General features: G+C 46.1%; 2 protein-coding genes across 2 annotated transcripts in view; both read right to left on the bottom strand.

Moving 5' to 3' along the window:
- LOC110153900 (lamin-A-like) overlaps positions 1-556 on the bottom strand; it is an 18,258-nt gene extending 17,702 nt beyond the window's left edge. Inside the window, exon 1 of the mRNA XM_055164070.1 lies at positions 435-556. Coding sequence (XP_055020045.1) covers positions 435-515 — 81 coding nt within the window. The 5' untranslated portion in view covers positions 516-556. The remainder of the gene's footprint in view (positions 1-434) is intronic.
- Positions 557-7,431: 6,875 nt separating this feature from the next.
- The window catches only part of LOC129411829 (lamin-A-like), a 49,085-nt gene continuing 41,516 nt past the window's right edge, over positions 7,432-15,000 (bottom strand). The window contains exon 4 of the mRNA XM_055163935.1: positions 7,432-7,615. Within this exon, the coding sequence (XP_055019910.1) occupies positions 7,432-7,615 (184 nt within the window). The remainder of the gene's footprint in view (positions 7,616-15,000) is intronic.

Raw genomic sequence — 15,000 nt, 5'->3', positions numbered from 1 at the left:
TGAGACCAGGACTGAGACCAGGACTGAGACCGGGACCAGACCAGGACTGAGACCGGGACTGAGACCGGGACCGAGACCAGGACTGAGACCAGGACTGGCCCATGCCAAAATAACAAAACTGTGCCTGGAGGACGTGAGAATCGAACTCGACACCAAACTCCAACAATTCAACTTTTTTTTGAGAATCGTTCCATCGTCTCATCCCGACATAAAAGAACCTCTCGATACTAAATTTGAAGAAAAACTCAGATTGTAAAACACCTGAGCAAATTGTACGAGCAAAGTTTGATGGAGAAAAGTGGAACAAAAATCGTCGTTTTAGGACAAAAATACAGAAAAATCGATATATCGTAAAATATCGTGAGCAGCTGTTTCCAAGATCTTTGTTCTATTTTTGTTCTATTTATTGACACTTGACCTCATTCCGTCCTGACCTCGTTGTAGATGTTCTTCTGGAACTCCAGCTCCTCCTTGAGGGTCTGCAGACGGTTCTCGGCGTCGACCCTCCTCAGCATCTCCTCCTGCAGCTGCTTCTTCACGTCGGCCAGGTTCCCCTCCAGCTGCACACAAGACACAGACTCAGGTTCAAAGCCCAAACCACAAAAATGACCCATTCACATTTTATTTACACCAGAACGAACTCCCGGGGACGGACCACAAACCTGGACTCAGCCCGGACCGGAGCGGGTTTGAGGCTCCGGTCCTGGACTCAGCCAGTTCCTCAGACTAACGACTCGAAGTACAAACCTTGGACCCGAAGAATGTAAGAGTCCAAGAGTCACGACCAGGTCTAAACCAGGTCTAAACTAGGACCTGAACCGGGTCTAAACTGGGTCTAAACCGGGTCTAAACCAGGACCTGAACCAGGTCTAAACCAGGTCTAAACCGGGTCTAAACCAGGTCTAAACCAGGTCTAAACCAGGTCTAAACCGGGTCTAAACCGGGTCTAAACCAGGTCTAAAAACCACCGGGTCTAAACCGGGTCTAAACCGGGTCTAAACCAGGAACAGGTCTAAAACCAGGTCTAAAGGTCTCTAAACCAGGTCTAAACCAGGTCTAAACCAGGTCTAAACCAGGTCTAAAACCAGGTCTAAACCAGGGACTAAAACCAGGTCTAAACCAGGTCTAAACCGGGTCTAAACCAGGTCTAAAACCAGGACTAAACCAGGACTAAAACCAGGTCTAAACCCCAGCGGAGGTCAGGACTAAACCGCAGGGACTAAAACCAGGTCTAAACCAGGACTAAAACCAGGTAAAAACCATGTTTAAAAGGACTAAAACCAGGCTAAACCAGACTAAAACCAGGAAAACCAGGACTAAACCAGGTAAACCAGGACTAAAACCAGGTCTAAACCAGGACTAAAACCAGTCTAAACCAGGACTAAAAACCAGGTCTAAACCAGGACTAAAACCAGGTCTAAACCAGGACTAGGAAAAACCAGGTCTAAACCAGGACTAAAACCAGGACTAAACCAGGACTAAAACCAGGACTAAAACCAGGACCAGGACTAAAACCAGGTCTAAACCAGGACTAAAACCAGGTCTAAACCAGGACTAAAACCAGGTCTAAACCAGGACTAAAACCAGGACTAAACCAGGTCTAAAACCAGGACTAAAACCAGGTCTAAACCAGGACTAAAACCAGGACTAAAACCAGGTCTAAAACCAGGACTAAAACTAGATCTTAACCAGGTCTAAAACAGGACTATTTTTAATTTGGTTCAGTAAAATCTGGACTTTTTATTTTCTTTTAAGAGACAAAACTTCTTATGTGAAGATTTCCTCGTCTTTGTTTCTCTACAGCAAATCAAGTAATCCAAAGTAATCAGATTACATTACTCACTTCAAGTAATTTAATGGATTACGTTACAAACTACATATTTACATTCTGTAATCTGTAGGGGATTACATTTTAAAAGTCACCTTCCCAACACTGCCTCCAATGTTCATGTAGGACACTTTGAAGATCACAAACAAGTCACATTTAATCAGAAATGTGAACGACTTTGCAAAAAAATCCAAACTGAGCGTCAAGTCCTGCAGTCTGAACGTAAAAGTGTGGTGACGTTTGACTGTTCTTAAACGATCAGAAACAGGAGCACAGAGGACAAACACAGATTTAGGTCAGTCGGGTCAGAAAAGAAGTCGTCATCGTGTTTCCCGCGTGTGTGACGTAAGTGTGAAGAGTCTCTGTTCTTCAGCTGCTGGAGATCATCTCTGGTCACACTGGACACAGCAGCCGACCGTCTGAATGAGGCTTTCATGAGGCCGGTGACGTCAGGGCACAACAACTGTCACACACCAGCCCCGACACACACCAGCCCCCGACACACACCAGCCCCCGACACACACCAGCCCCCGACACACACCAGCCCCCGACACACACCAGACACACACCCCCCGACACACACCAGCCCCCGACACACACCAGCCCCCGACACACACCAGCCCCCGACACACACCAGCCCCGCCCCCGACACACACACACACACCAGCCCCCGACACACACCAGCAGCCCCAGACACACACCACCAGCCCCCGACACACACACCAGACACACACCAGCCCCCGACACACACACCCACACACCCCCGACACACACCAGCCCCCGACACACACCAGCCCCCGACACACACCACCCCGACACACACCAGCCCCCGACACACACCACACACACCCCAGACACACACCAGCCACCAGACACACACCAGCCCCCGACACACACCAGACCCCGACCACACACCAGCCCCCGACACACACACCAGCCCCGACACACACCAGCCCCCGACACACACCAGCCCCAGACACACACCAGCCCCAGACACACACCAGCCCCGACACACACCAGCCCCAGACAGTCAGTCCAGTTTTAGTCCTGGTTCAGTCCAGTTTTCAGTCCTGGTTCAGTCCTGGTATCAGTCCTGGTTCAGTCCTCAGTCCTGGTTTAGTCCTGGCTCAGTCCTGGTTCAGTCCTGGTTCAGTCCTGGTTCAGTCCTGGTTCAGTCCTGGTTCAGTCCTGGTTCAGTTCTGCTCAGTAAACACCGTCTGTGAAGTTTTGACAGTCGAGTTACGTCTGTGACATTCGTGTTCGTACTGAAGAAAGTGAAACCGTTTCATTTCATTTTGTGATTTTAATTCTTGAAATCGTAACTTTTCAATTCATATTCTGATGCTTCAGTTAGAATGTTTTTATTTTGTGTGATTTATCTCGGACACGGGCGGGTAACAGGTGGACTTTTCACGGGTTAACGGGCGGGTGCAGGTCTCTAAAAACATTGACCCTTGCAGGACTTTTTTTCACTTTGAACATGTGACCTGAACTTCAAACTGGTTCATAAAAAGCGTGAACTTGAGCCCTGCAGGCGACACAGGCTCAACACTGGGACTGTCCCGAGGAAACACTTTAATTTATGCAGAAATCTGAAAAGAATCTCCCCAGACGGAGCTCGTGGGCCGTCGGGGGCTCGGTCCGGACTGTAAAATATGTGAAAATTCCTTCTGTGTAATTCCTGCGCCGACTGAGGACAGATAATAATGGAAACTTCTCCTTGTAGGGCCTGAGTGTTTCTGTGGGAGGTAAACGAGGGAGAGGCGGGAAAACCGGGTCACGTGACGGGAAGAGCGGCCAGGAATGTCCATAAGTGAGTCATCAAAGTGTGCTCGCCCCCGCCCCCCTGCTCCTCGCACACACACACACACACACACACACACACACACACACACACACACACCGCAGCGAGAGCGTCCGGGGCTTTTCCGTCAACAGTCCGAGTCCTGGAGCATAAACAGAGCTTATGGAAATATACAATAGACGGAGCGAGTGGCAGCTGCTCTGGGCCAGTTGGAACTAGAATCAACAGTTTAGAAGAAAGTATTTGGTTTCTTTAGCACAGGGCGTGTTACGTAACAGCCGTGTGTGTGTGTGTGTGTGTGTGTGTGTGTGTGTGTGTGTGTGTGTGTGTGTGTGTGTGTGTGTGTGTGTGTGTGTTTATGCAAGTTTTAACTGTTTCCTCCACGTTAAAAAATCTCTGCACCTGATTTTTTTTACAAACGTGAAAACATGGAAAATAAAACGAGAGCAAAGGAAACGGTTTGGAGACATTTACAGCACTCGGGACTAGACCAGGACTAGACCAGGACTAGACCAGGGCTAGGACCAGGACTAAACCAGGACTAGATCGGGACTAAACCAAGACTAGAACCGGACTAGAACGGAACTAGAATAGAACTAGAACAGGACTAAACCAGGACTAAAACAGGTCTAAAACAGGCCTAGGACAGGACTAGAACTGGACTAGAACAGGATTAAACAAGGACTAAACCAAGACTAAACAAGGACTAGAACAGGACTAAACCAGGACTAGAACAGGACTAGAATAAAACTAAACCAGGACTAAAACAGGACTAAACCAGGCCTAGATCGGGACTAAACCAAGACTAGAACAGAACTAGAATGGGACTAGAACAGGACTAGAACTGGACTAAACCATGACTAGAACCGGACTAGAACGGGACTAGAATGGGACTAGAACAGAACTAGAACAGGACTAGAACTGGACTAAACCAAGACTAGAACCGGACTAGAACGGGACTAGAACAGAACTAGAAACTAAACAGACGGACTAGAACGGGACTAGAATGGGACTAGAACAGAACTAAAACAGGACTAAACCAGGATTAGAACAGGACTAAACCATGACTAGAAGGACTAGAACTGGATTAGAACGGGACTAAAACAGGAACAGAATAAAGACTAGAATAAAACTAAACCAGGACTAGGAACAGGACTAGAACTGGACTACAACAGGATTAAACAAGGACTAAACCAAGACTAAACAAGGACTAGAACAGGACTACAATGGGACCAAACCTGTAACACAAAACGCCGTGTGTGTGTGTGTGTGTGTGTGTGTGTGTGTGTGTGTGTGTGTGTGTGTGTACAGGACTAGGGACACAGTGTGTGAAGTGTGTGAACCTGTAACTGTGTGTGTGTGTGTGTTGTGTGTGTGTGTGTGTGTGTGTGTGTGAGTGTGTGCGTGTGTGTGTGTGAGTGTTGTGTGTGTGTGTGTGTGTGTGTGTGTGTGTGTGTGTGTGAGTGTGTGTGTGTGTGTGTGTGTGTGTGTGTGTGTGTGTGTGTGTGTGTGTGTGTGTGAGTGTGTGTGTGCGTGTGTGTGTGTGTGTGTGTGTGTGGTGTGTGGTGTGTGTGTGTGTGTGTGTGTGTGAGTGTGTGTGTGTGTTGTGTGTGTGTGTGTGTGTGTGTGTGTGTGTGTGTGTGTGTGTGTGTGTGTGTGTTGAGTGTGTGTGTGTGTGTGTGTGTGTGTGTGTGTGTGTGTGTGTGTGTGTGTGTGTGTGTGTGTGTGTGTGTGTGTGAAAGTGTGTGTGAGTGTGTGTGTGTGTGTGTGTGTGTGTGTTTATGCAAGTTTTAACTGTTTCCTCCACGTTAAAAAATCTCTGCACCTGATTTTTTTTTACAAACGTGAAAACATGGAAAAAAAAACCGAGAGCAAAGGAAACGGTTTTGGAGACATTTACAGCACTAGAACAGGACTAAACAGGACTAGACCAGAGACTAAACCAGGACTAAAACCAGGGACTAAACAACAGGACTAAACCAGGACTAGAAACCGACTAAACCAGGGACTAAACAGGGACTAAACCAGGACTAAAAGGACTGGACTGACTAAACAGGATTAAACAAGGACTAAACCAAGACTAAACAAGGACTAGAACAGGACTAAAGCAGGACAAGACTAAACAGGCCTAGAATAGGACTACAGTGGGACTAAACCAGGACTAGAACAGGACTAAACCAGGATTAGAACTGGACTAGAACAGGACTAGAATAGGACTAGAACTAGGATAAGAAAAGTCCCAGAACAGGACTAGAATAGGACTAAACTAGGCCTAAACCAGGACCGGACTAGAACAGGACTAGAACAGGACCAAACCTGTAACACTAAACGCCGGTGTCTTTATCAAATCACCTTTAATTAAACAGATTCATTCGTGTGTAAGTTTAAAGCTCCACTGTGGAACCTGACGTCTGCAGTTTCTCCGTTTTGTGTGGAGCCGACGCCCACAGACACGTTTAATCACATTCCTGCTGCGCTTCGATCGGATCAGCGACAGAGCGACACGAAACCACAAATAAATCACGTCTCTTCTTCCCTCGTGAGGAAGAAAATATGAAAAATAAAAAGTGAATAAAAACGTGCGGGTGAAATCGTGAAAAGAATAAAAACACGAGACTTTCTGTGGAGCCACTTTAATTTACACGAGATAAAAACGACTCACTCACTTCCACTGACGACGACGAGGAGGAGGTGTTTCTCTCTCTCTCTCTCTCAGAGATTTTTATCGTGTTATGTTTTTCTCTCGTCAAAAATCGGACTCGGGAGGTTTTAGAGTCACCCCTGCATGTTTGAGTCATTTAGAGATCTCGCCAGGGCTCTATTCAGACCCTCCGTACGGTTACAGCTGTGTGCGGTTCTGCGTGCGGTGCCGTGTGCAATTCTGTTTGTGAGTCTGTGTGCAATTCCCAGTGAGTCTGTGTGCAATTCCCATGTGTGCAATTCCCTGTGCAATTCTGTGTGCAATTCCTGTGCAATTCCCTGCGAGTCTGTGTGCAATTCCCTGTGCAATTCCCTGCGAGTCTGTGTGCAATTCCCTGTGCAATTCTGTGTGCAATTCCATGCGAGTCTGTGTGCAATTCCTTATGCGAGTCTGTGTGCAATTCCTTATGCGAGTCTGTGTGCAATTCCCCGAGAGCCTGTGTGCAATTCTGTGTGTGATTCCATGTGCAATTCCCTGCAAGTCTGTGTGCAATTCCCTGCAAGTCTGTGTGCAATTCCCTGCAAGTCTGTGTGCAATTCGGTGTGTGAATCCGTGTGCAAGTTCGTGTGCAATTCCATGTCCGAGTGAGTGTGCAATTCAATTCCATGTGTGAGCCCGTGTGCAATTCTGTGTGCAATGTCATGTGCGAGTCCATGTGCAAGTCAGTATGCCAATTAGTGTGAGAGTCTGTGCAATTCCATGTGTGCGATTCCCCCAAGCTCCCACGCGACAATTCTCTAGAAAAATACAAAAACTAAACTGAACACAACAACTGGACAAACCTGAAGTGACGAGCAGGAGTTTGATTTTGTGTAACTCTGATTATTTTGTGAAAACGTCTGAAGGAGAAAGTGAAACGAAAGTGAAACTCAAAACATTTTAACACGACGACGTTTTCGGATAATTTTGCATTTTCAAACCAAAAAACGGAGCTCGGTGATTTAAATCTGTGACAAGTTCAAGTTAAAACCCCCAGGACACACACGGATACAGGACAGGAGCGTGCGGCAGGTGCGGCAGGTGAGGCAGGTGCGGCAGGTGAGGTGAGCAGACCAGTGCGACAGGAGCAGATGTTTGAAGACGGGTTTGACGGGATCATTACCACAAACACACGGCACTTATTTCCATCCCCAGGAGCCAAAAGGAGCCAAAAGGAGCCGGAGGAGCCGCAGACAGTAAACACAGAGCTGCAGGATCGTAACTTTTACACCTCGTGTCTGTCAGACGCCGTTTTACACGTTTCACACGAGTCTGAGGGCGACTAACGTGTGCGAGAGCTGATCTGAAAACAAGATTGTGCAAAAAAAAAAAAATCCTTAAATGAACTGAACAAAGTCACTTTTACAGTTTGAAAACAGCCCAAGAGTCGCTTTAATTCCAAATAAACATAATTTATTTCTGAATAAAAATGAATTCTGCTTTAAAAAGTCACAGTCAAACACTTAAAAAAATCTCTGCACCTGATTTTTACAAACTTAAAACCAGGGAAAACAAAACTAGTGGAAATGATCCGACGTCCTTCCAGATTATCAGACAAGAAAATGTGGAATGAAAAAATGATTTTGGTCAAATACACGGGGAAAAAAAAATGGATAAGTTGCAGAATAAATCCAGGACTAAACCAAGGACTACAACAGGACTACAACGGGACTAAACCAGGATTAAACCGGGACTAGAAGGGGACTAAACCAGGACTAGAACGGAACTAAACCAGGACTAGAACGGGACTCAACCAGGACTAGAACGGGACTCAACCAGGACTAGAACGGGACTCAACCAGGACTAGAACGGGACTCAACCAGGACTAGAACGGGACTAGAACAGGACTTGAACGGGACTTGAACAGGACTTGAACAGGACTTGAACAGGACTTGAACAGGACTTGAACGGGACTTGAACAGGACTTGAACGGACTTGAACAGGACTTGAACGGGACTTGAACAGGACTTGAACGGGACTTGAACAGGACTTGAACGGGACTTGAACAGGACTTGAACGGGACTCAACAGGACTAGAACGGGACTCAACCAGGACTAGAACTGGACTCAACCAGGACTCAACCAGGACTAGAACGGGACTCAACCAGGACTAGAACTGGACTCAACCAGGACTAGAACTGGACTCAACCAGGACTAGAACTGGACTCAACCAGGACTAGAACAGGACTTCTTCCCGTAGGAATCTGAATAAACCGTCTGTTTTCTGGTTCCTGACCTGGTCACTGGAGACTCCAGCCTGGACAAGACTCGTCCTGCGTTTGTCTCAGTGTCAGTTTCATGTGAAGATCTGAACCTGCAGGATTCGATCCCTGAGCTGCAGAAGCTGCACTAACTCTGACTCAGGACTGGAGCAGGTTCTGGGGTTTAGGGAGAAACGTTTTAGGTTTAAACTCACTGATTTCAGCGTCGAGACTTGTGATTCTGTTTTCTGGAGAATCGCCTTGACGACCGAAACAAATTATAACAAAAACAACGAGTCCCAATGTTTTTGTAATTAAGAATAAATCTGCGTTAGTTTTTATGTAACGATGATTTACAGTTAAACGCCGTATTTGATTTGAACGTGTTTGTAAAAGTCTGGACTTCAGGGTCAGACACTTTGAAAAACAAATGAACAAACGACACACAGATTCTCCAAAGTAAAACCAAAAATAAGAAAACGAAAAAACTACATTTTTCTTCATTATTTGTCTCCAAAACCAAAATGAAAAAACAGAAAATGATTCGTTTTTTTTCAGTTTTTGATTTTGTTTTTAAATGAAAAATGGAAAAAAACAGATAACGGACTGAACCAGGATTAAAACAGGTCCAGGACCAGAACCAGAGACCGAGACCGAGACTGGGACCACACCAGGACTGAGACCGGGACAAGACCAGGACTGAGACCGGGACCAGACTGGGACCAGACTGGGACCAGACCAGGACTGAAAACAGTTCAGTCCTGGTTCAGTCCGTCCTCCATTTTTTCCATTTTTCATTTAAACACAAAATAAAAAACTTCAAAAAAACGAATCATTATCTGTTTTTTTATTTTGGTTTTGGGGACAAATAATGAAGAAAAGTGTTTTTTTTTTTTCTTATTTTTGGTTTTATTTTTAAAAACAAATGAACGAACGACACACAGATTTTGCAGACACAGGGAGGGCATCTGACACACGGGGACATGCAGCTGTCAGAGTTGATGTGAGTTCTCGTTAGACTCATGATTTCTGTCTCTGTGGGTCGTTTACGAGGACGAGGATCTTCACACACTTTAACACAAACATTCTGTCTCATAAACCCGAGATTCACCGTCGACTCCTCCTCTGCAGATTCCTCAGACCTCAAACCTACAATTGTGGAATGTACCAAACCTGTCATCACCTCGTCCTCAAACCGCCGTCACTTCAGGCTTTAAAGGTTGTATGGAGGATTTTTTTTGTTTTTTTTTTGTTTCAAATTGTCAGTGATAGATTATAGATGCAGTCGCCTTGTAATTATGATGACCAAAAAAAAGAGAATAAAAATTCATCAACTCTGGACGTGGTGGGGCTAAACATTTGCCAATAGATAACGACACTGCCTCGTTATCTGTGAGCTGACAGGCTGTCAATCAAACTCCCTACGTTTCTAGTGTAACTGACTTGCCTGCGCCGCCGGTACGTGGTTTACGTACGACTGTCACACAGTCCACAGACGCAAGACGCACAGACGCTGTTTACTCCACCAACGCAACAGTTCTTAGCGGCTTTTTTGACCTATATCTTCCTCGCAGTTCGCACAAAGTTTGTTGCGATGGCGACAAGAATCCAGGAGCAGTTCGCTGCAAAAGAAAGTCCGTTTTTGAGGTGAAAGAAGAAGACAAACTAAGGTGATTCTTGAAGATTCATTCCAGCGATGGCGCGACTGAAGCAGACGAAGGGTCTAAAGACTGAACCACTGGTCCACAAATTACTCCTGGACAGGAAACTTCTGCTTATTATGAAAACCTACTTTATTTCCAAGAGTTAGACAAACGTTTTTCAGGACACGAATGTGATATCCTATGTCTGAAAACGTAATTTTCAAGGCAAAGAAAGAGTCCGCTTGCTACTGCGTGTTGTAGTTAGTTCATTCACACTGAATCTCCACGCACTCTTCTCTGCACCCCTTTCCTGCTCCTGTCCCCGCTGCCCGATCCGCTCTCCCTGCTCCGTTCTTCTCCCTGCTCCTCACTTCTCATCCACGCACGAAATGTCTGCGCCCCCTCCCCCCGCTCCTCACTTCTCCGTCTTGTCTAACCAACACTGTAGTTAGTTGTTTACAAGTCATGTGCAGCACCGGTTTCTGGCGTAAGGAGGAGGAGGGAGGAGGTGTTTCTACGTAGGAGCTGTGGGGGAGGGAGGTGGTTTCACGCATGAGCAACATTTGAAAAAGGACAAACAGTCGCTGGATTTCTCGTTCCCTGGAAAATCCTCTATACAACCTTTAAAGATGCACCGAGGCCTAATCGTCCAACCAGCTTCAAGAGGTGTTACGATCATTTATGCTCTAGTCTCTACTCACGCTTACGACACAAACCAAGAAGACGTTTGGAAACGTGATGACGACCTCCGGCGAGATCTGTTTTGTTCGGTCTATTGTGCAGCTTTAATGCATGTAATTATTTGTTTTTATTTCACTTTTTAACAGGACAGGTTTAGTTTTAGTCAAAAATAAAGTGAACTTGAGCTTGTTGAACGTGCCCAGAGCTCCAGACGTGTTTTTTGGAGGAGAGTTCTGGGTCTGGTTTGAGTTTTGTGAAGAAAAAATAATTCAGTCCAAACGGTTTCATTGAATCAAAGCCTCATGAGAATTTAAAATCTCAGAAACAAACAAGAGCGTGACCCCAGAGCCGAGGTAAACGCTCAGATCTAACGCAGCTTTTACTGATAAATAATTAATAATCTGCTTTGTTATTATTTATTCTTAATTACAGAAACACTGGACATGGACAAGTTGGTTTAGACCTGATAAAGTCCTGGTTTAATACTTGTTCAGTCCTGGTTTAGACCTGGTTCACCTCAGTTCGGTTTCGCTCCTTTTCCTCTTTTCTTCTTTCAGCGACTTCAAAAACTGACTTTCTTCTGCGGCGAACTGGTCGTGGATTCTCGTCCACCATCGCAACAAACTTTGTGCAAACTGAGAGGAAGCTACAGTTGGAAAAAGCCGCTGCATTTGTCGAATAAACGGTGCTTTGCATTTGTGTAACGCATGAGAGGTGAACGTAAACCACGCAGGGTTGGGCAGGATCCAAATTTAGATACCGTGAAACCGTCTCAGGATTATACCGAGGTACACGGTATTACAGTATTACCAAAATATTATAGTACGACTTTGGTAAACTACGAAGCCGCACCGCTGTACGTGTACGTGTGTACGGTCTGTGTGTACGGTCTGTGTGTACGGTCTGTGTGTACGGTCTGTGTGTACGGCCCGCGTGTACGACCCGCGTGTACGACCCGTGTGTACGACCCGTGTGTACGGCCCGCGTGTACGACCCGCGTGTACGACCCGTGTGTACGGCCCGTGTGTACGGCCTGTGTGTACGGCCTGCAGACTTGGGCCTGACTCCACTGCAGGCGTCAGCATTTACGTGTGTAAACCTCACAAAACCACAGGTCAATGTGAGGGCAGCTCCACCAGCCGCTGAAGAAGCACAGAACTGCCCCAGGTGAAGGATGTGCTGATGTTTGACGCACCAATACAACCAAAGATTCATGCTCTGTGGACACACGCGTCTACGCTCACGTAGAGCCTCAAAAAAACAGGATGGATCCCACTTTCTGAAATCTACACCTGCAGGACCTGCTGCTCCAGACGAGCGCCGCCCTCACTCACTGTCCATCCATTCCTCCAAAAGTTGCAGTTTTTACACTCGTGTAGAGTGAAATACACACGTGCAGTGGAGCCGGGTCCATAATCTCTGAAAAGTTAAAACATGAACAGTTTCCAACGCGACACAAACAGAACAGAGTCACCGTCAGCCGCAACATCCACTGAAAAAACATCGATACTCCACTGAGTCGTGTCCTTTAGTCCGACAAAAGCTGAACCACGCGGTTTTAAGTTTAGTTTCTGTAAAACGTAAAGAAATGTGGCCTGAAACCAAAATGCTGCAAATTGTTGAAGTACTAGTATTTTTGGGGGGACAGACTCTCACAGTTGGACTTGTGTCTCGTCTTGGTCTTTTATGAGTCACGTGACACAGAACGAAACTAATCAAACATCATCTCCCCAAGAAACATTATAAATACTCTTAGTTTTAAATCTGATCGCATTAAATTAAAAATACAACCACACATTCATTTGTGCTGAGCAAACACATTTAGATATCAGTAAATTAGATCAGGTCCTTATGCGCTGCAGGTTTTAGAAACAGTTTGATTGACAACCGCCCCCCACGTCCACAGTCGATGGATTTTTTTTATTTTTTTGGTCATAATCCCAAGGCCGCTGCATTAATAATGCTATTTGGAATTTTCACTGACAATTTGAAACAAAAAAAAATAAATCCTCCATAGAACCTTTAAGATGTTCCACAACACAGAACTAAAATTCCAAATTCCAAAGCAATAACCTCTAACTTTTATTCACAACTTTTACACTGAAAAAAGAAAAACTGTTTTGAACTTATAAAGCTGCATTGTGTAACTTTCCGTTTGGGGGTCTGTCACCTCCTTGTTTCCATGGATACGCCATCGCTCTGCCTGGAATGTTCCACAGTGTGACTTTAAACAGCTCGACTTTACATTTATTCAATTTCTGGTGGTTTCATCGCTCAAAAGTTCCTCGAAAAACAGACGTTCTGACTGTGAGCGTCGCCGCCTCTCCACAGATCTGACCTGGAACTCGGTCTGCTTTGGTTTTCCGTGAAGTCAGAACGGTTTAATGCCGCACTGTGAAACATTCCAGACAAAGTCATAACATCTGCGTGGAGAAAAAAAACGCCAGAAAAGTTCTAATTTTGGGCTTTACTAGTGAGTTCCTCCACGTTTCTTCATGCAGCAGTCGGAGGGAGGACGGTTGCGCAAAAGTCGTAGTAAACGAAAGCATCTGCACGTTTACGACGCCAGGACTCGCTCGCTCAATCCGCCTTTGTTTGGAAGCCCGGCGCTGTTACGTAACCCGCCCCGAGGAGGAGAGGAGAGGAGAGCCAGAGGAGCCGGAGTGAGGAGCCTTCCTGGAGCCCGTCATCTTAAAACCATTTACGAGCCTGTGTGTGCGAGTGTGAGTCACCGGGCCTGAAGCCAGCGGTGGAAACTTTCAGGGCCACAAGAACCGCGCTTCACAAAAGAGCAGATCCGATTTCACTGGAGGAGGAGGAGGAGGAGGAGCAGGAGGAGGAGAGGGTGAAGCAGGAGGACGGTGGAAAACAAGCTCGATTCTACTAAGAAACATCATCTGTTCAGGACGTCGCTCATCAGAACATCTCACTGTCCTCCATAACCTACTTAGAACATCTCACTCTGCTCCATCACCTCCTCAGAACATTTCAGTGTCCAAAAACGTTTCACTCTCCACCACCACCTCCTCAGATGATCTTTCCTCCTCCATCACCTCGTCTGAACATCTCACAATGCTCTACCATCGCCTCAAATGATCTTTCCTCTTCCACCACCTCCTTAGAGGATCTCACTCTGCTCCACCACCTCCTCAGAGGATCTCACAATGATCTACGACCTCCTCAGAAGATCTTTCCTCCTCCATCACCTCCTCAGAACATTTCAGTGTCCACAAAACATTTCACTCTCCTCCACCACCTCTTCAAATGATCTTTCCTCGTCCATCACCTCATCTGAACACAACACTCCTTTATCACATTTTCAGAACATCTCACAATGCTCCACCACCTCCTCAAATGATCTCAACTCTTCCACCACCTCCTTAGAACACCTCACTCTGCTCCACCACCTCCTCAGAAGATCTCACAATGCTCTCTACGACCTCCTCAGAAGATCTTTTCCTCCTCCATCTCCTCTTCAGTCACCTCCTCAGAACATCTAACTCTCCACAGAACATTTCACTCAGCTCTACCACCTCCCCAGAACATCTTCATCTCCACAGAACACAACACTCTCCTCCACCAGCTCCTCAGAGGATCTTATAAAGCTCTATCTCCTCCTCAGAACATCAGAACATCTCACTCTCCTCCATCACTTACTCAGAACATCTCAATCTCCACAAAAACATGTCACTCTGTTCCACCACCTCCTCAGAAGAGCTTTCCTCCTCCATCACCTCCTCTGAACACAACAGTCTTCTCCATCACCTCTTTAGAACATCTCACTCTGCTCCATCACTTCCTCAGAGGATCTCATAATGCTCCATCAACTCCTCAGAAGAGCTTTCCTTCTCCATCAATGCCTCAGAACATCTAACCCTCCTCAGAACATTTCACGTTTCTCTCATCCCCTACTCAGAAGATCTCACTGTCCTCCATCTCCTTCTCAAAACACGTCGTTCTCACCTCCACCACCTCCTCAGATGATTTCATTCTCCTCGATCGCCTCCTCAGACCATCTCACTGTCCTCAAAGCATCTCACTCCGCTCCATCACCTCCTCAAAACATCTGAAAACATCTCACTCTCCTTCACCTCCTCAAAATATTTCACTCTCCTTGGAAAATCTCATAATTCTCTATCTGCTCAGAACATCTAATCCTGCTCC

Source organism: Boleophthalmus pectinirostris, unplaced genomic scaffold (assembly GCF_026225935.1).
Source record: "Boleophthalmus pectinirostris isolate CB_2022bp ecotype Guang Dong unplaced genomic scaffold, ASM2622593v1 HiC_scaffold_6, whole genome shotgun sequence".
In the NCBI taxonomy this organism is placed as follows: Eukaryota; Metazoa; Chordata; class Actinopteri; order Gobiiformes; family Gobiidae; genus Boleophthalmus; species Boleophthalmus pectinirostris.
This window is presented reverse-complemented; position numbering and strand designations above follow the sequence as displayed.